General features: G+C 41.4%; 1 protein-coding gene across 2 annotated transcripts in view; it reads left to right on the top strand.

The window, feature by feature from the left end:
• Positions 1-23,675: 23,675 nt before the first annotated feature.
• STAM2 (signal transducing adaptor molecule 2) overlaps positions 23,676-25,171 on the top strand; it is a 57,391-nt gene continuing 55,895 nt past the window's right edge. Inside the window, exon 1 of one of the 2 annotated variants that reach the window (XM_054479304.2) lies at positions 23,676-24,212. In XM_054479304.2, the coding sequence (XP_054335279.1) occupies positions 24,173-24,212 (40 nt within the window). In that variant the 5' untranslated portion in view covers positions 23,676-24,172. The remainder of the gene's footprint in view (positions 24,213-25,171) is intronic. The other variant, XM_054479306.2, reaches the window with a different exon arrangement.

The raw sequence follows: 25,171 nt of genomic DNA, 5'->3' as shown, positions 1-25,171 counted from the left end.
ATTATTTCCATGATTTAAAACAAAAATCCCTATTTTAGCCTGCAATTCAAGTGGTTTCACAGCTTGGCTCTTCCTAGTCTTTCCAGTTGTGACTGTTGTTATTCCTTTGTATCAACTGTTCTCATAATTTTGCTCTCAGAACTTCTCTTTGTTTGTAAGAATTATTGAGGCCCCCAAAGGGCTTTCTTTTATGTTGATTATATCTGTTGATATTTACCATATTTGAAATTAAAACTGAGAAATATTGAAAAGATTGATTCATTTAAAAATAAACATATTACATATTATCATGAACACCATAGGTTTTATTAAAAAATAAAGATGTTTTCTAAATTAAATAAATTTCATGAAAAGAGCATCACTTTCACATTTGCAAATCTCTTTAATATCTGGCTTAATAAAATATAACTGCATTCTCATATCTGCTTCTGCATTCAATATGTTACAAATATGTTGTTTTGATTCAAGGATATGAAGAAAATCTGGCCTCTCACAGATAAGTAGTTGGAAGAGGGAGAGAAGTAGTTTAAATCTTTATGGTTAGCCATAGATATTTTTCTACGGTACAACACTAATATTCAAAAAATGGTGGTTTCTCAAAGGTTAGCTGCAATGAGGAATCTGTAACCGTATCAATGGTCTTTCCATGCTCTGTTATATTAAAATCCATTTGGCTATTTTGCATTCTGTGAGGATACTTGTGCATGATTTTGATCTTATAGACTCCCTGACGGGTCTCAGGCATCCCAGGGTTCCTCAGACTGCATTTCAAGAACCACTGCTCTATACAAACTCTCTGTACTTATCATTCTAAAATGTACCTGGGATTTTGTTTTTATTTAGGTATGGTGAGGTCAACAGGTTAGGCAGGAAACAATTGTCGCTGAAAAAGATAATTTGTTATTCACAGCTCTCAAGAGAAAGGGGCACTCCATTCCATGCAGAGCCACACGGGGAAGCCACCAGGGTCAGTTAGGCAGCAGAAGATGCAAGGAGGAGGCATGGGCAAAAGCCTTTATTGTGGTTTTCATGTGAAGGAATGCGCAAGGCAGGATAAGGAGCTGGGCAGGCTTAGGATTGGATAGCTTGAATAATTTTGGCGGGCTCTGGACTATAGGGGTGGTCTCTAGTTGTCCAGTACCTGGCCCTAGGGTGGCTGAGGTCAGGAGGACACTGCAGGAGTCTGACGGAAGGAGGAGCTGGGGGTGTGGTTGGTTTGTATATCAAAGGCATTCTCAAAGTCAAGTTGTTTGCTATCTCTAGGAATTCGCTATCCCTGAGAGGGGCAGTCCCTCCCTGAATCCACAAAACCCCAATATGTCAAAGCCTCACAAAATATAGAAAATGAAAGACATGATTAATACACCTTTCAGGTTGGTTTAATTACTGTCCCATAATATACCAGATATATTTTTTTTCACTTTTTTAAAAATTATACTTTAAGTTCTGGGATACATGTGCAGAATGTGCAGGTTGGATACATAGGTATACACATCCCATGGCGGTTTGCTGCACCCATCAACCGTCATCTACATTAGGTATTTCTCCTAATGCTATCCCTTCCCTAGACCCCCATCTCACAACATGCCCCAGTGTGTGATATTCCCCTCTGTGTCCGTGTGTTCTCATTGTTCAACTCCCACTTATGAGTGAGAACATGCAGTGTTTGGTTTTCTGTTCCTGTGTTAGTTTACTGAAAATGATGGTCTCCAGCTTCATCCATGTCCCTGCAAAGGACATGAACTCGTCCTTTTTCATGGCTGCATAGTATTTCATGGTGTATGTGTGCTACATTTTCTTTATCCAGTCTATGATTGATGGGCATTTGGATTGGTTCCAAGTCTTTGCTATTGTTAACAGTGCTGCAATAAACATACGTGTGCATGTGTCTTTATAGAATGATTTATAATCCTTTGGGTATATACCCAGTAATGGGATTGCTGGGTCAAATGGTATTTGTGGTTCTAGATCCTTGAGGAATTGCCACACTGTCTTCCACAATGGTTGAACTAATTTACACTCCCACCAACAGTGTAAAAGTGTTCCTATTTCTCCACATCCTCTCCAGCATCTGTTGTTTCCTGACTTTTTAATGATGGACATTCTAACTGGCATGAGATGGTGTCTCATTGTGGTTTTGTTTGCATTTCTCTAATGAGCAGTGATGATGAGCTTTTTTATGATTCATATGTTTGTTGGTCGCATAAATGTCTTCTTTTGAGAAGTGTCTGTTCATATCCTTTGCCCACTTTTCGATGGGGTTGTTTGTTTTTTTCTTGTAAATTTGTTTAAGTTCTTTGTAGATTCTGGATATTAGCCCTTTGTCAGATGAATAGATTGCAAAAATGTTTCCCATTCAGTAGGTTGCCTGTTTACTCTGATGACAGTTTCTTTTGCTGTGCAAAAGCTCCTTAGTTTAATTAGATCCCATTTGTCAATTTTGGTTTTTGTTGCTATTGCTTTTGGTGTTTCAATCATGAAATCTTTGCCCATGTCTACGTCCTGAATGGTATTGTCTAGGTTTTCTTCTAGCGTTTTTATGTTTTTAGGTCTTACGTTTAAGTCCTTAATCCATCTTCAGTTAAGTTTTGTATAAAGTGTAAGGAAGGGGTCCAGTTTCAGTTTTCTGAATATGGCTAGCCCATTTTCCCAACACCATTTATTAAATAGGGAATACTTTCCCCATTGCTTGTTTTTGTAAGGTTTGTCTAAGATCAGATGGTTGTAGATGTGTGGCATTATTTCTGAGGACTCTGTTCTGTTCCATTGGTTTATATATCTGTTTTGGTACCAGTACCATGCTGTTTTGGTTTCTGTAGCCTTGTAGTATAGTTTGAAGTCAGGTAGCATGATGCCTCCAGCTTTGGTCTTTTTGCTTAGGATTGTCTTGGCTATATGGGTTCTTTTTTGGTTCCATATGAAATTTAGTTTTTTCTAATTCTGTGAAGAAAGTCAGTGGTAGCTTGATGAGGATAGCACTGAATCTATAAATTACTTTGGGCAGTACGGCCATTTTCACAATATTGATTCTTCTTATCCATGAGCATGGAATGTTTTTCCATTTGTTTGTGTCCTCTCTTACTTCCTTGAGCAGTGGTTTGTAGTTCTCCTTGAAAAGATCCTTCATATCCCTTGTAAGTTATATTCCTAGGTATTTTATTCTCTTTTTAGCAATTGTGAGTCAGAGTTCACTCATGATTTGGCTCTGTTTGTCGATTATTGGTGTATAGGAATGCTTGTGATTTTTGCACATCAATTTTGTATCCTGAGACTTTGCTGAAGTTGCTTATCAGCTTAAGGAGTTTTTGGGCTGAGACGATGGGGTTTTCTAAATATACAATCATGTCATCTGCAAACAGAGACAATTTGACTTCCTCTCTTCCTATTTGAATACCCTTTATTTCTTTCTCTCACCCCAATGCCCTGGCCAGAACTTCCAATACTATGTTGAATAGGAGGGTGAGAGAGGGCATCCTTGTCTTGTGCCGGTTTTCAAAGGGAATGCTTCTAGCTTTTACGTATTCAGTATGATATTGGCTGTGGGTTTGTCATAAATAGCTCTTATTATTTTGAGATACGTTCCATCAATACCTAGTTTATTGAGAGTTTTTAGCATGAAGGGCTGTTGAACTTTGTCAAAGGCCTTTTCTGCATCTGTTGAGATCATCATGTGGTTTTTGTCATTGGCTCTGTTTATGTGATGGATTATGCTTATGGATTTGCATATGTTGAACCAACCTTGCATCCCAGAGATGAAGTTGACTTGATCGTGGTGGATAAGCTTTTTGATGTGCTGCTGGATTTGGTTTACCAGTATTTTATTGAGGATTTTTGCATCAATGTTCATCAGGGATATTGGCCTGAAATTTTCCTTTTTTGTTGTGTCTGCCAGTTTTTGGTATCAGGATGATGCTGGCCTCATAAAATGAATTAGGGAGGAGTCACTCTTTTTCTATTGTTTGGAACAGTTTCAGAAGGAATAGTACCAGCTCCTCTTTGTACCTCTGGTAGAATTTGGCTGTGAATCCGTCTGGTCCTGGGCTTTTTTTGGCTGGTAGGCTATTAATTACTGCCTCAATTTCAGAACTTGTTATTGATCTATTCATGGATTCAACTTCTTCCTGGTTTAGTCTTGGAGGGTGTATGTGTCCAGAAATTTATCCATTTCTTCTAGATTTTCTAGTTTATTTGGATAGAGGTGTTTATAGTATTCTCTGATGGTTGTTTGTATTTCTGTGGGATTAGTAGTGATATCCCCTTTATCATTTTTTATTGTGTCTATTTGATTCTTCTCTCTTCTCTTCTTTATTAGTCTGGCTAGTGGTCTATCTATTTTGCTAATCTTTTCAAAAACCCAGCTCCTGGATTCATTGATTTTTTGAAGGTTTTTTTTTTTTTTTGTCTTTATCTCTTTAAGTTCTGCTCTGGTCTTAGTTATTTCTTGTCTTCTGCTAGCTTTTGAATTTGTTTGCTCTTGCTTCTCTAGTTCTTTTAATTGTGATGTTAGGGTGTCAATTTAGATCTTTTCCACTTTCTCTTGTGGGCATGTAGTGCCATAAATTTCCCTCTAAACACTGCTTTAGCTGTGTCCTCGAGATTCTGGTATGTTGTGTCTTTGTTCTCACTGGTTTCAAAGAACTTATTTCTGCCTTAATTTCTTTAGTTACCCAGTAGACATTCAGGAGCAGGTTGTTCAGTTTCCATGTAGTTGTGAGGTTTTGAGTGAGTTTCTTAATCCTGAGTTCTAATTTGATTGCACTGTGGTCTGAGAGACTGTTATGATTTCAGTTCTTCTGCATTTGCTGAGGAGTGTTTTCCTTCCAATTATGTGGTCAATTTTAGAATAAGTGCAGTGTGGTGCTGAGAATGTATATTCTGTTGATTTGGGGTGGAGAGTTCTGTAGATGTCTATTAGGTCCGCTTGGTCCAGTGCTGAGTTCAATTTCTGAATATCTTTGTTAATTTTCTGTCTCGTTGGTCTGTCTAATATTGACAGTGGGTGTTAAAGTCTCCCACTATCATTGTGTGGGAGTCTAAGTCTCTTTGTAGGTCTCTAATAACTCACTTTATGAATCTGGGTGCTCCTGTATTGGGTGCATATATATTTAGGATAGTTAGCTCTTCTTGTTGCGTTGATCCCTTTACCATTATGTAATGCCCTTCTTTGTGTTTTTTGATCTTTGTTGGTTTAAGGTCTGTTTTATCAGAGGCTAGGATTGCAACCTCTGCTTTTTCTAACTTTCCATTTGCTTGGTAAATATTCCTCTATCCTTTATTTTGAGCCTATGTGTGTCTTTGCACATGAGATGGGTCTCCTGAATACAGCATACCAGTTGGTCTTGACTCTATCTAGTTTGCCAGTCCATGTATTTTAATTGGGGCATTAAGCCCATTTACATTTAAGGTTAATATTGTTATGTGTGAATTTGATCCTGTCATTATGATGCTAGCTGGTTATTTTGCCCGTTAGTTGATGCAGTTTCTTCATAGTGTCGCTGGTCTTTACAATTTGGTATGTTTTTGTAGTGGCTGGTACCAGTTTTTCCTTTCCATATTTAGTGCTTCCTTCAGAGCTCTTGTAAGGCTGGCCTGGTGGTGACAAAATCTCTCAGCATTTGCTTGTCTGTAAAGGATTTTATTTCTCCTTCACTTATGAAGCTTAGTCTGGCTGGATATGAAATTCTGGGTTGAAAATTCTTTTCTTTAAGAATGTTGAGGCTGGGCGTGGTGGCTCACACCTGTAATCCCAGTACTTTGGGAGGCTGAGGCAGGTGGATCATGAAGTCAGGAGCTCGAGACCAGCCTGGCCAATATGGTGAAACCCCATCTCTACTAAAAATAGAAAAATTAGCCAGGCAGGGTGTTGCATGCCTGTAGTCCCAGCTACTCGGGAGGCTGAGGCAGAAGAATCGCTTGAACCCAGGAAGTGGAGGTTCAGTGAGCTGAGATCACGCCACTGTACTACAGCCTGGGTGACAGGGTGAGGCTCCGCCTCAAAAAAAAAAAAAAAAGAAGGTTGAATATTGGCCCCCACTCTCTTCTGGCTTGTAGGGTTTCTGCTAAGAGATCCACTGTTATTTCGACAGGCTTCCCTTTGTGGGTAACCCGACCTTTCTCTCTGGCTGCCCTTAACATTTTTTCCTCCATTTCAGCCTTGGTGAATCTGACGATTGTGTGTCTTGGGGTTGCTCTTCTCGAGGAGTATCTTTGTGGTGTTCTCTGTATTTCCTGAATTTGAATGTTGGCCTGTCTTGCTAGGTTGGGGAAGTTCTCCTGGATAATATCCTGAAGAGTGTTTTCCAACTTGGTTCCATTCTCCCCGTCACCGAGGTTAGGTCTTTCCACATAGTTCCATGTTTCTTGGAGGCTTTGTTCATTCCTTTTCATTCTTTTTTTTCTAATCTTGTCTTCATGTTTTATTTCATTAAGTTGATCTTACACCAGATATATTTCAAATCCCTTCCTTTTATTCACTCTGTTAATCCCCATATTTGTTTTACCTCTTTGAACTCTTCTCATTCATCAAAGACTGAACTCAAAGCTCCTCTCTACTTTGAAGCCTTCCCTGACTAATAATTTGGTATTTAACTAATCATACAAGGTTTTGCAACACCACTTGAATTATTGTTTGGTGTTATTCCCTTTCCATTGGTGTAAACTCTGTCTCTCCAACTATAGTGTCCATTTCTTAAGATCAGCAACCTCATTTTATACTGTTTGATGCTATTCTTATCTTCCAGAGTGTCTGTCTTTACTCTCTGCAGGTGTATAAACCTGCAGCATCCCTCTGGAAAAAGCCTCTAGTTTCTTGCCCTGTCTTGTCTCATACTAGTTTGCCAGCCTGCTCTTTGTCTCCTTGCTCTTGACTTATTGACCAGTCTTCTTTCTGTAGTCTTTCCCTCTGGACTAGACAGATGCCTACTTTTGCTTCTTTGGTGCTGCCCTTGCCTCTACTTCTCAGCAAGAGTCTGCACTTGTTCTTCAGATCACATTTGCTACTGGCTCCTGCACATCTCCTGAGATCTTTCCTCAACTTTCCTTTGAGTTGTGGGAAGGGTAAAACAGACACAAGGCTCTGATTATTGTAGACCTTGTATACATGTCTGTAAAATTATAGCTTCAAAGTCCTTTGAGTCATATTGTTTCCAGTGATTTGAAATCATTTATACTTGATTGTGTTGCTTAAAAAATCAGGCCGGGCACACACCTGTAATCCCAGGACTTTGGGAGGCCAAGGCAGAAGGATCACTTGAGCCTAGGAGTTCCGAAACCAGCCTGGGCAACATAGTGAGAACCTATCTCCACAAAAAAAAAAAAAAAAAAAAAAAAAGTTTAAAATTAATTGACCAGCCATGGTGGCACATGCCAGTAGTCCCAGATACACAGGAAGCTGAGGTGGGAGGACTGCTTGAGCCCAGGAGGTTGAGGCTGCAGTGACCTACAATCGTGTCACTGCACTCCAGTCCTGGTGACAGAGCAAGAGCCTGTCTCAAAAAAAAAAAAAAAAAAAAGTTAAATGCTCTAAAGAGCCTCTTCTGTGTTCCCCTCTCTGCATGTCTTAAGAACATTAAGATAATTTGTGAAAAATATCTAAACACTTTGTTTTCATTGTCTTGCATGTCATGCAAATCTTTGCATAAAAAAACCTGAAAAGCCATCTCAATGTTGTTTGATTTGGCTAAATGAGTGGTATTGGAGAGATTATTATGAAACAGATATTAACACCTCATGTCATCATAACTAAAAAGTGTCAACTACAGATTATGTTGGAGTACTTTAAAACTATCCTTTTCTTAGCTCTGGCCCAATATCACACAGCCTGATTTGTACTATAGTTAGATTAGATGTAGTCAAAAGGCTTTTTAAAAAAGGCATTTTGGAACTAGCTAAAGCAGAGATATATTTTTCATTTGTCTTGTTTGTTTGTTTTGCTCCGTTTTGTTTTCAAGACACAGTCTTGCTCTGACACCCAGGCTGGAGTGCAGTGGCATGATCTTGGCTCACTACAACCTCCTGGGTTCAAGCAATTCTTATGCTTCAGCCACCCCAGTAGCTGGGACTACAGGCGCATACCATCCCACCTGGCTAATTTTTATATTTTTAGTAGAGATGGGTTTTCACCATGTTGGCTAGGCTGGTCTCGAACTCCTGGCCTCAAATGATCCTCCCATCTTGGCTTCCCAAAGTGCTGGGATTACAGGTGTTAGCCATTGTGCAGGGCCCATTTTTCTTTTTTTTAAGCCTCCAGATCCTTTTATGAATACAAAAATCACAAACATTTTATTTTCTAACTGAAGCCAGAACAGGGAATACATGTGTTGAGTATTTGTGTGGTAAAGTCATTCATTTATTACACTTAGGGTTTCATTTTGCCATTTCTCTAACCAGGGATAGGCCTGTATTCTACTAAGGTGCTAATGAATTTACAAAGCAATGGTTGTTCTCATTTTGAGTAAGTGGAATAAGGAAGATGGAATATGGAATCTTATGACTGAAGGTTAGTCCTAATGTAGTAATTTTGTTGTGTATTAAGATTCACAAACAGGATATCTAGGTGACTACAGCAATGTACTTAATTCCATGTGACATCTGCTTTCAGCATCTAAGGTTTGGCTCTACCACAGACCATGGAGATGCTTTGTTGAAAAACACTGTCCTCTATTTTTTCCTAGCAACTCATTACGTATATATCATCTATACATTGATCTTAATATTCTTTGAAATTAGCTGGATGCAGTGGCTCACACCTGTAATCCCAACACTTTGGGAGGTCAAGACAGGAGGATTGCTGGAGCCCAGGAGTTTCAGACCAGCCTGGACAACATAGTGAGATGTTGTCTCTACCAAAAAATTAAAAAATTGTCTATTTAGTATATATTTAGTATAGAAACCATTTTAAAAGAAGTTTTAGGCCGGGCGCAGTGGCTCGTGCCTGTAATCCCAGCACTTTGGGAGGCTGAGGTGGGCAGATCATGAGGTCAGGAGTTTGAGACCAGCCTGGCTGATATGGTGAAACCCTGTCTCTACTAAAAATACAAAAATTAGCCGGACGTGATGACACGTGCCTGTAATTCCAGCTACTCCAAAGGCTGAAGCAGGAGAATCGCTTGAACTTGGGAGGTGGAGGTTGCAGTGAGCTGAGATAGCGCCACTGCACTCCAGCCTGGGTGACAAAGACTCCATCTCAAAAAAAAAAAGAGGTAAATGTTAGGATAACTAAAATTTACTACTCTACAGCATATATTGCCTTAAAGTGATGTTTTAAATTTCAACTTATGTTGTGCAATTTGGATTATATCTGTCTTCAGTGCACCTCCCAGATGACTGCTTTTCTCTGCACATGTGCAGAAATTAAGTTCTTGTCATAGCAGACATAATAAACATTTGCTGAATGACCAGCACACGTGAAATTAAGTAGAAATAATACCTACCTTTACATTAAACTATAAAGGAGATAATTTATTATATTATGATAATAAAGATTAAGTGAATATTAATTTTTAAGATAGCACATCCTGGTTTATTGACATTCACTGGCAAAATGAATTATTCAACATATGAATTTTTACTAAACACTGAATGTAGAATATATAACAATTTGGCACATAATTGGCATATTATAATGGCATATTACTGACATGACCTTATAAGGCAATGCTTTTATTTTTGGCCAAATTAGGATCCTGAAATTTGTTTCAATGTTTGCCTCTGTTTTGTACTTCTAGGCCGTTCAGTTGATTCTGGGAGTGAAGCACGGTTGCCACCTACTGTGCAGAGTGCGGTAATGATGATGACAAAGGAAAATGAACGGAGAGTAATAATAGAGTTTTAAATAAATTATGAAGTAAAAATTAAGCGGATCCATCCATACAAGTTACAGTACTCTTGAACTGAATTGCCAGTAAAAATAGTTACTGAATAGAATGAACCAGGTCCGCTAGGAGTCCTGTGAAGCCAGGCCTTTGGAGCTGTGGGAATTTTTTTTTTAATAGATGGGGTCTTACTATGTAGCCCAGGCTAGGCTCAAACTCTTGGGCTCAGTGATCCTCCCCTGTAGCTGAGACTACAAGAATGCACCACCATGCCTGGCTAAGGATCTATGGGCTTTTAAGATAGCCTTCCTTGAAGTTTTTGGTTTACGGATTTTTTTTTTTTTTTTTTTTTGAGACAGGGTCTCGCTGTATGGCCCATGCTGGAGTGCAGTTGCGTGATCACAGTTCACTGCAGACTTGACCTCCTGCAGGCGATCCTCCCACCTCAGTCTCCAGAATAGCTAGGACTACAGGTATAGGTTACCACGCCTAGCTGAAGGTTTTTGGGTTTTTTTAAATACACACTTGTACACACAATTTCCTGAATTTGTACATTTTTTTCCCTTCAACTCTTTTCACCTAACCAATCAATTTTATTACCATTTCTGCTTATGTTTTACTTTCCCATATTACCTTTTTCATAAGCTGATTTCCAAAATGACTTTTTTCCAGATGGTCTATACATAGCTTCTCTCTCTCTCTTTTTTTCTTTCTAAAGATTCAAACTCCAATTTGTAACAATTTAGTTTGAGATAACAGTTCTCAATTACAATCAGAAGTATTCCCAACATCAAATTTGTTGGACTAACTACCCTCAACTAGGCACTAAAATATAATTTCCAATGGGTACAAAGCAAAATACCATTACTCTACACTTGGCCTCCACATGGAATTCCCCTTATTCCTATGTATTCTCTTCCATTAACTACTTTTATAAATCATTTTCTCCTCGCCTGAATATGAGTCATTGAGGGCAGTGATTATGTTATTTTCATGCCTACCCCTCATCAACCTTTGCCTCTACTGCTAGTATTTTGGACATGGTAGCTACCCAATATTTACTAAATAAAGTGTGAAAAGTGTAATGCCTCTGAAAAAAATGATTTTATTCATCATGCAGGAGTGAGAGAGATAAAGTAACACAATGTAGGAAATAAAAAGGTAATAAATGTTATTAGATAACTGATTAGGTGCTCTTTGTTCCTTTCAGCCAACTTCTAGAGAATGGTAGCAGGAATTGGAAGGCAAGAGGAATGGATCAGAGAAGTAAAGGACAGGTAATCACTCAAACATTGGGTTATTCAGTGTGTTTTAGTCAGGTTAGGCTGCTATAACAAAGTACCACAGACTGGGTGTCTTATAAATAACAGCAATTTATTTCTCACAGTTCTGGAGGCTGGAAGTCGCAGATTGCTGTGTCAGCCTGGTCAGATTCTAGAGAGGACACTCTTTTGGTTGCAAACTGCTGACTTCTCATTGTGTCCTAACATGAAGTAAAGAGAGCAAGAGGGGTTTCTGGCCTCTTCTTATAAGGGCACTAATTCTATTCATGAGGAATTCCACTCTCATGACCTAATTACCTCCCCCAAATACCACTTTCAAATACTATCTTATTGGGAATTGGATTTCAACATATGAGTGTTGGGAAGATACAAATCAGTGTTTAAGTATTCTAAGTAATGGGCTAATTGGTCTTGAAAGGGAGGACACAGAATTAAAAGCCACAGAGTTCCTGATACTGTGCTCTTGGGAAGTTCCAACAATCACACAAGATAGGTTAGAAGAATATTAAGTGCTAACCAGTGCAATGTTGACCCATGTTCAATAAAAGTTTCAGAAACGTGAAAAACATGTAGATTGGGATCAACTGAGGAATACTTCTGGAGAAGATGGGCTGTTGAATGGATTCTTAAATTTCCAGATGTGAAAAATGAAAAGAGATAAAAGATGAAGATAGGTGAAAGAAGTAAGCATGCATTTTTGGAAAGTGAAATATCATAAAGCATAATAACAGAGATGGAAGACACTCCTATTTTTCCTTGAACTGATTTTCAAGTACGATGTAGAGCACTCAATTACACTAGCTACTAGGCAGCCACATGTGGGTATTTGCATTTAAAATGAAATAAAATTAAAAATTCAGTTCCTCAGTTGCGCTAGTTACATTTCAAGTGATCAACAGTTACATGTGCCTACTGGTATTTGTATTGAGCAATGAAAATATAAAACATATCTGGCCGGGCATGGTGGCTCATGCCTGTAATCCCAGCACTTTGGGAGGCCGAGGTGGGTGGATCCCAAGGCCAAGAGATCGAGACCATCCTGGCCAACCTGGTGAAAGCCCATCTCTACTAAAAATACAAAAAAATTAGCTGGGCATGGTGGCATGGGCCTGTAGTGCCAGCTACTCAGGAGGCTGAGGCAGGAGAAGTGCTTGAATCTGGGAGGAAGAGGTTGCAGTGAGCTGAGATCGCACCACTGCACTCCAGCCTGGCAACAGAGCAAGACTCCTTCTCAAAAAAAAAAAAGAACAAAAAACACATCCATCATCGCAAAAAAGTTCTTTTGTATTATAGTGAGTGCTATTGAGTATTCACTATACAAAAAGCTCTCATAATCCCATTTAATTTTCACAGCAACCTTATAAAGTATATAGTAGCCAGGTGTGGTGGCTCATGCCTGTAATCCCAGCACTTTGGGAGGTTAAGGCGGGCAGATTGCTTGAGCCCAGGAATGCAAGATCAGCTGGACAACATAGTGAGACCCCATCTGTACAAAAAATACAAAAATTAGCCAGGCATGGTGGCATGTGCCTGTAGTCCCAGCTACTTGGAGGTCTGAGGTGGGGGGATCACTTAAGCCCCAGAGGTCAAAGCTGCAGTGAGCTGAGATCACACCACTGCACTCCAGCCTGGGTGACAGAATAAGACTGTCTGAAAATAAATAAATAAAGTATTTTAAAATTTAATATATTTTATTTATATTAAGTGTTTTATATTTTGAGACTCTGTCTCCACATACAAAATAAATAAATAAATAAATAATAAAGTATATAGTTAAAGGGCCAGGCGCGGTGGCTCACACCTGTAATCCCAGTACTTTAGAAGGCCGAGGCAGGTGGATCACCTGAGGTCAGGAGTTCAAGACCAGCCTGGCCAACATGGTGAAACCCTGTCTGTACTAAAAATACAAAAAGTTAGCTGGGCGTGGTGGCAGGTGCCTGTAATCCCAGCTACTCAGGAGGCTAAGGCAGGAGAATTGCTTGAATCCGGGAGGCAGAGGTTGCAGTGAGCTGAGATCACGCCATTGCACTCCAGCCTAGGTGACAAGAGCAAAACTCTGTCAAAAAAAAAAAAAAAAGAAAGAAAGAAAGAAAAGAAAGAAAACTTAAGTCCCTAAAACTTAAGCGTTTGTTCAAGTTACATGTCAGCAGCACAGCTGTGATTTGAAATTTTATGTGACTCCAAAAACTGAAGCTTTAAGCTATAGAAAATAAGCCTGTTAGATAGGGAAAAATGAGTCATTTACCAGAGACAGTGACACCCCAGCTTGACCTTTTTATGGCAGGCAAAATCCAGTAGACTCTCAAGGAAGAGAACAAAATTACAAAAGTGGTATTCCAGGATATTAAGTAGACTGTTGTGTGCAGGGGTAGGCCAGCCCACATGATTTCTTTCGACGACTAGAAAAAAAGCCTCCCTCTCTAGGAAGGATGCAGCCTTATGGGTATTTAACTTAGTTAACAGAGCACAAAGTAGACTCCAGCCTCTTCTCACCCCCAAGTTTGGGCACTCTCTTTTAAAAGGAAGAAACTGGAAGGCGTGGAGGAAATGGAAGCCTGTGCTATAATGGAGGCAATGCCGAAAGAAAGAGAAAAAACAGCAAAAACAAAATTTGAAAAAAGAAACCTAAAAAATTAAAAATTTAATTAAAAAATTTTAAAAATGGAAAAATCAGAGCAAAGTCAGAGTTTATTCCAAGGTTTCCAGTATGCTGGTCTAACACACTGTGGCACTTGTAATAGAAAAGTAATAGAAAGGGGTGGGTGTGGTAGTGCATGCCTGCAGTCCTAGCACTTTGGGAGGCCAAGGGGAGCAAATCACTTGAGCCTAGGAGCTCAAGACCAGCCTGGCCAACATGGTGAAACCCTGTCTTTACTAAAAATACAAAAATTAGCTGGGCGTGATGGCATATGCCTGTAGTCCCAGCTACTTGGGAGGCTGAGGCAGGAGGATCACTTGAGCCAGGGAGGCAGAGGTTGCAGTGAGCCAAGATTCTGCCACTGCACTCCAGCCTGGGCAACAGAGCACGACTCCATCTCAAAAAAAACAAAAAACAAAAAAAACCACACACACACAAATTAGCTGGGCATGGTGGTGCATGCCAGTAGTGCCAGCTACTCAGGAGGCTAAGGTAGGAGGAGCTCTTGAACTCGGGAGTTTGAGATTGTGGTGAGCTGAGATTGTGCCATACTGCACTCCAGCCTGGGTGACAGAGTGAGATCCCGTCTTAAAAAAGAGAGAGAGATAGAAGAAAGGGAGCTGATTTCTGGGTTCTAATCGGGCATGGAAGCTTAGAAGTCACCACTCCTATCCACACAAGGAAAACAACTGAAGAAAGTAAAAATCAACAACTCTTTTTAGATCCATCAGAGAATGTAAGATACAATAAATCTTTCTGAGTTTCTCTTCAAAGGGTTTAGCCTGTTAACTTCCTTATCCTTTGTTCTCAAACTCAACTTTCTTGTTCTTCCTTGCCCCTGGTTACCGTAAGCAGCCCACCCACTTCCCATCAGCTCTAATCAATAACTCACGTCTGTTCCCCTGTTACCTGTACCAATTGTTCCCCCAAAACTGCATATCCCACACGCTCCACCTCTGTACCTCACATCCCCCTCCCCTTCTATATTTAGGAAAATATATACAAGTAGCCAGTCGGTCAGCTCAGATTGTGCAGTCTGACCCAAGCCCATGAAGGAGTGACACAGAGATAGGGACTGCATTAAGGATAAAAACCCCCTGGTCTCCTTTGTTCTCTGTGCTCCTGTGATCTTGATTGACCCAGGTGGCACCCTTCTGCAGAAGTAAATTGCCTTGCTGAGAGAATTAAACTTTTGCCTGGGTGCTGGTTTTACTTCACGGCATGAAGCGTTTATTTCTGGAGCATTTTATACCCAGTAGAGAGCTAAGATCACAGGGCAAACTACTGCCCTCAAAATTGGAGAGATAGACAGGTAGATACAGAGGATCACAACTTATTGGAGGAAACCCACGAGCAGAAACATCCTTGGGTACCAGTGGCTGGGGTAGGAAAACCTGAACTGCCATTGACAAATTGCTGGAGGCTCAGTGTGGACAAGTCTGAGAGTTAAAAACTCCATGGGGGCCTAGTTATTGGAGGGTCCCCACACTTTTGTGAGTTTTACCTCCAGGAATTCAATCTGGTTCACAGTAAGAGAAATCACTGTGTGTTTCTAGAAGGGGGAGAGGAAAAGAAATTATTCTGAATTATCCCATAGAATTATGTCTTAAAGAACATCCTCAAGAGAAACTATCTGACCCGAGCCTAAGCAATTAGGGTTTTACCAGAGCCTAACCTAGCTGGTGGAAGGGAAATTCTCAACTCCATCTTCCCCTAAGCCTTCTTGTCTCACCAAAACTGGAGACTGGGGATGGGGAGGTAGGTAGGGGGAGAGGGACAGAAAGCACCTGTGTTTTTGTTGTGGTGGTGGTGGTTGTTTTGTTTTAGATAGGGTCTCACTGTGTCGCTCAGGCTGGAGTGTAGGTGGTGCGATCACAGCTCACTACAGCCCTCATCTCCCTGGCTCAAGCGATCATCACACCTCAGCTTCCCAAGTAGCTAGTACTGCAGGTGTGCACCACCATATCCAGCTTTTTTTTTTTTTTTTAATTTATTGTAGAGACAGGGTCTCGCTATGTTGCCCAGGCTGGTTTTGAACTCTTGAGCTCAAGTGATCCTCCCACCTCGGTCTCCCAAAGTGCTGAAATTACAGGCATGAGCCACCACACATGGCCAGAAAGCACTTGTGAAGTTCATAGCAGAGGCACAGGCTCACTAAAGAATTGAGACCTACTCTCAGACCTTATTTAAGTCTCAAGAACCCAAAGACAACAGAGGAGACAAAAACAAGGAAATCAGCCTTTGACACTTAATGCTATAGCAAGCAGTAAACACAGCCTAATCCCTAGCCAGATAAACATAAAACCTCATACTAAAGGCCTGTTTACTTCAGTTCCTTTTACCCAGTAAATGTTGTCCTGTTTTCACAAAAAGACAACACTTAACGAAAGACAAAAAACAGTTTGAAAAGACAGAGCAAACATCAGAATCAGAATCAGGTATAGCAAGAATGTTATTAGAATATGTATAATAGAATTATCATACAAGGAATTTAAATTAACTATGATTGATACGTTAAGGGCTGTAATGGAAAAAAAATCAACATTATGCAAGAACAGATGGGTAGTGTAAGCAGAATGACAGAAACTCTAAGAAAGAATCAAAAGGAAATGCTAGAGATAAAAAACACTAACAGAAAGGAAGAATGTCTTTGATGGGCTCCATCAATAAAGTTCAGAGACAAAGAATCTGAGCTTGAAAAAATGTCAAAAGAAACTTCTAAAACTGAAAAAAAAAAAAACTTCTAAAACTGAAATGCACAGAGAAAAAAAGAAAAAATCAGATATCCAAAAATGGCAGGAGAATTACAAAAGATGTAACATATACATAACAGAAATACCAGAGGGAGAAGAAAAGAAGAAAATTTGAAGCAATAATGACTGAGAATTTCCCCCAAATTAACGAAGGATACAAAACCACAGATCCAGGAAGCTCAGAGTACACTAAGCAGTATAAATACCAAAAAATCTGCACCTAACCATAATCATGTTCAATCTGTAGAAAATTGAAGACAGAAAATCTTGAAAGAAGCAAAAAGGAGAAAAAAAACACATTTTGCCTACAGAGGAGTAAGGATGAGAATTACATTAGATTTCTCTTCAGAAATTGTGCAAGCAAGAGGAGAGAAAAGTGAAATATTTAAGGTATCAAAAGAAAAAAAAAAACCACTCACCTAGAATTCTGTATCCAGTGAAATTATCCTTCAACAGTGAGGGAGAAAGACTTTCTCAGGCAAACAAAATTTGAGGGAATTTGTCACCAGTAGACTTGCCTTGCAAGGATTTTTAAAAGTCCTTGAGAGAGAAAGAATATGATGCAGGTCAGAAACTTGGATAAACATTTTAAAAACAAAGGGCATTAGAGAAGGAATCAATAAAGGTAAACAGCCTGGGCAACATAGTGAGACCCTGTCTCTACAAAAAAAAAAAAAAAAAAAAAAAAAGAGCTAGGATCAGTGGTGCATACCTGTAGTCCCAACTACTTTGGAGGCTGAGGCAGGAAGACTGCTTGAGCTCAGGAGTTTGAGGCTGCAATGAGGTATAATTGTGCCACTGCACTCCAGCCCCGGTGACAGAGAGAGAGACGTTGTCTCCAAAAAAAAAAAAAAAAAAAGATAAATAAAGGTGAATAAAATATTTTCTTTTTCTTTTTCTTCTTTTTTTTTTTGCTTCTTTTTGAGACAGGGTCTCCCTCTGTCATCCAGGCTGGGGTGCAGTGACATGATCACGGCTCACTGCAGCCTTGACCGCCCTAGATCAAGCAATCCTTCTGCCTCATCCTCCAAAGTAGCTGATGCTACAGGTGCATGCCACCAAGCCTCTATATATATATATTTTTTTTTGTAAACTGGTTTTCAAATTCTTTGCACACCACAATTTTTAGACTGCCACTGAAATATTTTTTAATTGCCCAATTACTTCCTAAGATGAAGCAACAGTGAACAACTTTTGTATCCTCTTGTTTCTAACACAGGGTCTGCTCCCGGTAACTATTAAAAATGTTGTTAATTACAAAAGATGAAAAAAAAACTTTGTTAATTAGAGGAACTCACTGAGGAACTGACTGAGTATATACATAGAAAAAAATACCTATAGATCCTTCAGTATACTTGCTTTTAAAGAGGAGGAATTAAAAGAGTCTCTTTAAAACATGAATGTGGCTGGGAGCAGTGGCTCACGCCTGTAATCCCAGCACTTTCGGAGGCCGAGGCGGATAGATCACTTTGAGGCCAGGAGTTTGAGACCAGCCTGGACAACATGGTGAAACTCCATCTCTACCAAATATAGAAAAATTAGACAGGCATGGTGGCCCACGCCTGTAGTCCCAGCTACATGGCAAGCCGAGGCAGGAGAATTGCTTGAACTTGGGAGGCAGAGGGTGCAGTGAGCCAAGATCGCGCCACTGCACTCCAGCCTGGGTGACAGAGCAAGAACTTGTCTCAATAATAATAATAATAAATAAAAATGAATGCTTTCCAAAGGCAAATCCTCAGCTTTCTGCTCTTTATAAAAAATTCTTTCTTTTTTTTTTTTTTTTTTTGTGACAGGGTCTCACTCTTTCACCCAGGCTGCAGTGCAGTGGCACAATCATAGCTCACTGTAACCTTGAAATCCTGGGCTCAGATGATCTTCCCACCTCTGTTGGGAATAGGCCCCCCAAAATCTGGCCATAAACTGGCCCCAAAACTGGCCATAAACAAAATCTCTGCAGCACTGTGACATGTTCATGATGGCCAAAATGACCACACTGGAAGGTTGTGGGTTTACTGGAATGAGGGCAAGGAACACGTGGCCCACCCAGGATGGAAAATGCTTAAAGGCACTCTTAAGCCACAAACAATAGCATGAGTGATCTGTGCCTTAAGGACATGCTCCTGCTGCAGTTAACCAGCCCAACCTATTCCTTTAATTCAGCCCATTCCTTTGTTTCCCATAAGGGATACTTTTAGTTAATTTAATATGTATAGAAACAATGCAAATGACTGGCTTGCTGTTAATAAATACGTGGGTAAATCTCTGTTCGGGGCTCTCAGCTCTGAAGGCTGTGAGACCCCTGATTTCCCACTTTACACCTCTATATTTCTATGTGTGTGTCTTTAATTCCTCTAGCACCACTGGGTTAGGGTTTCCCTGACTGAGCTGGTCTCGGCAAGTGACATCCATCATGGGGGCTCGAATCCAGGTTGAATGGTCGCCAGAGTGACGGTTGGAGAACATGGAACTAGCTGGAGGACACCCGCGTACTCTTAAAGCAATCCCCGTGGTGAGTAAGAAGGGGAGCTCGGAAGCGCCAGGGTAACAATGGGACAAGTGTGGGCTGTGGTTCGTTCCACCTCGGAACTTTTTCACACTGATGATGAGGAGGAAGGAGAGTATAACGAAGTAACAGAAGAGGTTACAGAGCAGGTTTGTTCGCCAGCTAAAGCTAAAGCGGCAAAGCAGGGAGAGGTTCATCCCCACCCTTCTGCACCCCCTCCCTATTATTTTGAAGAAAATGACCCTCCCGATCTTTCTTTTCTGGAAGACACTGGGCGAAAAGTAGTTGCCCCAGTGACTGTTCGAGAAGTGCCTTGAGCAACCGCTCTCAGTTCTATTCAGGCAGGAATTCAGCAAGCTACACAAGAGGTTGATTTAGAGGCTTGGCAGTTCGCTGTTAGAATACACCCTCCAGATCAACAGGGAAATATTATAGCTACATTTGAGCCTTTTCCTTTTAAATTACTCAAAAAATTTAAACAACCTATTCATACTAAAAAAGGATATAGAAATAATCAGCGAGTCAGGCTGCCAGATAGGGGATTCCAGAATGGCTCAGGCCATTCCCTCACCCCTGTACAATGTCTGTCCCCTGCCACAGCCGGTAGTGCCACGGTAGACTTATGCTGCACAAAAGCTGTGAGCCTTCTGCCTGGGGAATCCCCACAAAAGGTCCCAACAGGAGTCTGTGGATCCTTGCCAACGGGGACAATAGGATTACTTTTAGGAAGGTCTAGTTTAAGTTTAAAAGGGGTACAAATACATGTAGGAGTCATTGATTCAGATTACAATGGGGAAATTCAAATTGTTATATTTACTTCTGTTCCCTGGAAAGCAGAGCCAGGAGAGTGCATAGCACAGCTCCTGATGGTGCCATATGTGGGAATGGGAAAAAGTGAAATTAAACGAACAGGAGGATTTGGAAGCACAAATAAACAAGGCAAAGCAGCTTATTGGGTAAATCAAATTACTGATAAACATTCTACCTGTGAAATAACTATTCAGGGAAAGAAATTTAAAGGTTTGGTAGATACAGGGGTAGACATTTCAATCACTTCTCTACAGCACTGGCCATCTGTGTGGCCAGTTCAACCCACTCAATTTAACATAGTTGGAGTTGGTAAAGCTGCTGAAGTATATCAAAGTAGTTATATTTTGCATTGTGAAGGGCCTGATGGACAACCTGGGACTATTCAACCAATTATAACTTCTGCACCTATAAATTTATGGGGAAGAGATTTGTTACAACAATGGGGAACACAAGTTCTAATTCCAGAACAATTATATAGCCCTCAAACTCAACATACAATGCATGAAATGGGGTATGTCCCTGGTATGGGACTAGAAAAAAAAATTTTGCAAGGTTTGCAAGAATCACTTCAAGCAGAAAGATAAAGTTCCTGCCAAAGATTAGGATATCGTCTTTGATGGTGGCCATTGTTAAGCCTCTAGAACCTATACCTTTAAAATGGTTAACAGATAAGCCAATTTGGATAGAACAATGGCCACTAAGTAGAGAGAAACTGGAGGCTTTAGAGAAATTAGTTACTAAACAATTAGAAAACGGGCACATAGCTCCAACATTTTCCCCTTGGAATTCTCCAGTTTTTGTAATTAAGAAAAAATCAGGTAAATGGAGAATGTTAACTGACTTAAGGGCCATCAATTCAGTTATACAACCTAAGGGAGCATTACAGCCAGGATTGCCTTCCCCTGCTATAATTCCAAAAAATTGGCCTTTAATAGTCATAGATTTAAAAGACCATTTCTTTACTATCCCTTTAGCTGAGCAAGACTGTGAACGGTTTGCATTTACAATTCCTGCAGTAAACAACCTGCAGCCTGCTAAGTGTTTTCATTGTTTCACAGATGGGTCTAGTAATGGTAAAGCTTCTTATTCTGGATCAAAAGGTAAAATTTTCCAAACGCCCTATACATCAGCTCAAAAAGCAGAGCTTGTAGCTATAATTGAGGTATGGACTGCTTTTAATATGCCTATTAATGTGATTTCTGATTCTTCATACGTGGTTCATTCCACACAATTAATTAAAAATGCTGTTACTATTTCATACAGATAAACAACTAATGACAAAAACAAAAAAGGGGGAGAAATAGGGATTATGGCACAGCCCATATACAATTGAATCTAGCAATATTAACTTTAAATGTTTTGAGCCTGCCCAAAGAAAGCCAGATGTTATCAGCAGCTAAACAGCATCTACAGAAATCAGATGCAAAGACAGAAGCAGAACAACTGATTTGGTGGAGAGATCCGGTAACAAAAAGTTGGGAAATACGTAAAATAATAACTTGGGGTAGAGGTTACACTTGTGTTTCTCCAGGCCAAGATCAACAGCCAATTTGGATACCATCAAGACACCTGAAACCTTATCATGAGCCAGATGCCAAGGAAGAGATTCCGGGAGGATCCCGAGGACCCCCCCGGTTGCAGCCATGTTGAGACTGACGCTGAGGAGGACCCCAACTGTCGTGAGCAACACCTGTCGAACACAGCCACCCACTTGGGGACAGACCAAGAAGCTGTCACAGATGGCAGAAGAAAACCTGAGGAAAGCAGGACAACCAATCATAACGAGCAATTTAATGGTAGCTATGATAGCGGTGATCACCATTGCCATAAGTATTCCTTCAACAAGGGCTGCTGAGACCAGCTCGGTCAGGGAGAGCCTAACCTAGCGGCACTAGAGGAATTAAAGACACACATACAGAAATATAGAGGTGTGAAGTGGGAAATCAGGGGTCTCACAGCCTTCAGAGCTGAGAGCCCCAAACAGAGATTTACCCACATATTTATTAACAGCAAGCCAGTCATTAGCCTTTTCTATAGATATTAAATTAACTAAAAGTATCCCTTATGGGAAATGAAGGGATGGGCCGAATTAAAGGAATAGGTTGGGCTAGTTAACTGCAGCAGGAGCGTGTCCTTAAGGCACAGATTGCTCATGCTATTGTTTGTGGCTTAAGAATGCCTTTAAGCGTTTTCCATCCTGGGTGGGCCAGGTGTTCCTTGCCCTCATTCCAGTAAACCCACAACCTTCCAGTGTGGTCATTTTGGCTATCATGAACATGTCACAGTGCTGCAGAGATTTTCTTTATGGCCAGTTTTGGCCATTCTCCTGAGGAAGGAGAATGGTGTGAACCCAGAGGGCGGAGCTTGCAGTGAGCCCAAATCGCGCCACTGCACTCCAGTCTGGATAACAGAGTGAGACTCCGTCTCAAAAAAAAATTTTTTTTACTATTCTGCTACTCAATATCCTTAAATAATTATTGAGTGCCTTAATCAAAATAAAAAATTCCCAGCTTGCCCTTTAAAATTTTTCTCAATCTGTTTCCTCTTATACCTAGTTAGCCTTGTTTTCCATTCCAACACTAAGTCTTAGACAAAAAGTCTTTATCTGTCCAAAAAATCTCTAGGTTTTTTTTTTTTTTTTTTGAGACAGAGTCTTGCTCTGTTGCCCAGGCTGGAGTGCAGTTGCCTGATCTTGGCTCACTGTAACCTCTGCCTCCTGGGCTCAAGTGATTCTCATGCCTCAGCCTCCCAAGAAGTTGGCATTACAGGCTTGCGCCACCATGCCTGGCTAATTTTTGTATTTTTAGTAGAGATGGTTTTTCGCCATGTTAGCAAGGCTGGTCTTGAACTCCTGGCCTCAAGCAGTCTGCCCACCTCGGCCTCCCAAAGTGCTGGGATTACATGCGTGAGCCACCATGCCCGGCCTCCCAATTTATCTTGAACATTCTAGGTTCAACATTCTATAAAAAACAGCCCCTCCTGCACGATTCCTTCTCATTTGTGCCCCTAACTTTATAAAATGCAACCACCTTTCTGAATGTGTATGAGCTCTCTCTTTATAGCATCAGGTCTTTATACTAGAGTTTGTAAAATGGTTTTGATTAATCCATTATTTAAAATGTTGGAGTAATTCTCAACATTTAAACATCATTGAAAAATTGCAAACTCTAGTAGGACCCACATTTCAACAAATGGCTGCAATTTACCAGTAGCTGACATCTTTAGATACGCACTGTTCAGTTAGAAAGTTCCAGCTTCATTCGAAAAGTATTGAGCGTCTATTACTTCGGACACTGTTTTAGACGCTGGGGATATAGTAGTGACCAAAACTCATCAGGCAATTTATAATCTAACGAGGAGGAGAGAGACAGGCAACATAATCATTACTACAGTTTTCTAAGAGGAACGAGAATATGTGGGTGGGAAGGTTGCTTGGGCTTTTGCATTCATTTAAATACCTGGCTGGATCCTATGGGAATTTGAGTTTATGACTCGTACTACTATCCGAATCGTCATACACCATCATGTACGTTATGCACTGCCCCTATAAAACTCTCAGCAAGTCTAAGGCAGGGAGTGTGCCTCCTTCGCCTTTGGATTCCGGGGGCCCAGCAGTGTTTTTATGGAGGGGACACTATGGACATTGAAAAATTAGGCGTAGTTACTTCGACCACCGCTGTCCCGGGTGGTTATCCTGACGGGGTTTGGATTGGGCGCCGGGTAGGGTGCAACACAGTAAGTGTTGGAGAGCAGTCAGGTCTTTCGCAGAATCTCAAAGCCACCTCCGCGCCGGCGGCTCCGTTTCTAGGGAAACAGGACTGTAACGCGTACGCATCGTGGGTCCGCGTTCTCTAGCTACGAGTCCTGCCGCTCTGGAACGAACTAAATTCGTGACAAGAAGTTGGCCCTCACAGCCCGTCGTCCAACGCGAAAAACCACGGGTAACTGCGCCCCCTGCCGCGCCTCCGCTGGCACTGCAGCTTCCGGGGTCGTCCGGTTCCAGGCGGGACTACTTCCGGCTCCGAAGGTCCCCGGCTTCGTGGCTCGCCGGGGTCCTAGCGCTGGAAAGGTGGCCGTAGCGGCCGCCTGACCCCTACAAAAGTCTGGGACTGGGGCAGCGACAAAGGCCTTGGGAGGACGCCCATGGTCGGAGGGATCTCGCCCCGGGAGAAAAGTTGGGACAGGAGCGCGGGATCGAAGGGTGGACTCCGAGCCGGCCTGTCAGGCAGGAGCCGGGCAGGTGCGGTGGCGGAAGTGCGGGGACGGAGGCCGAAGCGGAGCGATCTAGGGAGCCGCGGCCGCGGGTCACCCGGTGGGGAGCAGTTGCGAAGTGTTAGCTAGACAGCAGTGAGTAGGGCTCGGGCGCCGGCGAGATGCCTTTGTTCACTGCCAACCCCTTCGAGCAAGACGTGGGTGAGTGCTGTGCCCGGTACTGGACTGCTGTGTGCCTGGCCCTTGACTGCTGTTTGTCTGGCTAGAAAGTGGGCGGTAGCGACTACGGGGACTAGGAAGCCAAGCCAAGGGAGGGGAGGGGGCGGTGCCGCCCGCTCCTTCGACGTTGAGATTTTTCTGGGGGCAACCTCGGCGCGTCGCTAGCGGTCTGGGGAGTGCTTCCTGCCGCCTGAGTTTGGGGACCCTCAAAGGGCCGTTCTCCTTGCCAAGCGTAGGATTTGGGAAGAGCCTAGGGTTCGCTGGAGACTGGACTGATTAAGTAATTGTGGAGTTGGTGATTAAAAACTTCCTGCTCGTTCGACAGCTGGTTACCTCCGTCTTTGCCCCGTCGTTTTCTGAAGATGATGCAGCAGTGGAGACCCTGCTGTCTAGAGAAGCCCAACACTAGACACTTGATACCTAGACAACCGCATTGAATAGGAAGAGCTTACTTCCCCATTATTTATATTACTTATGCATTCAATCCCTGATAGGGTAGCTTTAAGATTTATTACAATTGTAAAGGTGTTGCTCTTCATCCCCGGATTGCAAAGATTGCGCGGGTCCTAGGAGATGTTCTGTTTTAGAGTATGAAAAGGAAATCTCGAGTCTCAAAACACTCCAGAACAACAAGTATTTTACTTGTTGCAGTCATAAAGCGCTGGTCTCTTCAGTGACTATAGAATGACAAAAACATGGATAAGATATACACGAAATTATTTTGGAAATTTGAGTAACAGTAAAACAAACTGAGAAATGTATGTATGTATTCTCGAAAGTCTGGGTCTCACTATGTTGCCCAGGTGCGACTAGAATTCCTCCCACCTCAGCCTCCACCTCCGTTTCCCCTTCCCGAGTAGCTGGGACTACAGGTTTGTGTTTTGTTTCTTTTTGTAGCAGTAGTTAACAGAACCCTAGATAAATTTTTAGAACTTGGAAAT

This window comes from Pongo pygmaeus, chromosome 11 (assembly GCF_028885625.2).
Source record: "Pongo pygmaeus isolate AG05252 chromosome 11, NHGRI_mPonPyg2-v2.0_pri, whole genome shotgun sequence".
Taxonomy (NCBI): domain Eukaryota; kingdom Metazoa; phylum Chordata; class Mammalia; order Primates; family Hominidae; genus Pongo; species Pongo pygmaeus.
This window is presented reverse-complemented; position numbering and strand designations above follow the sequence as displayed.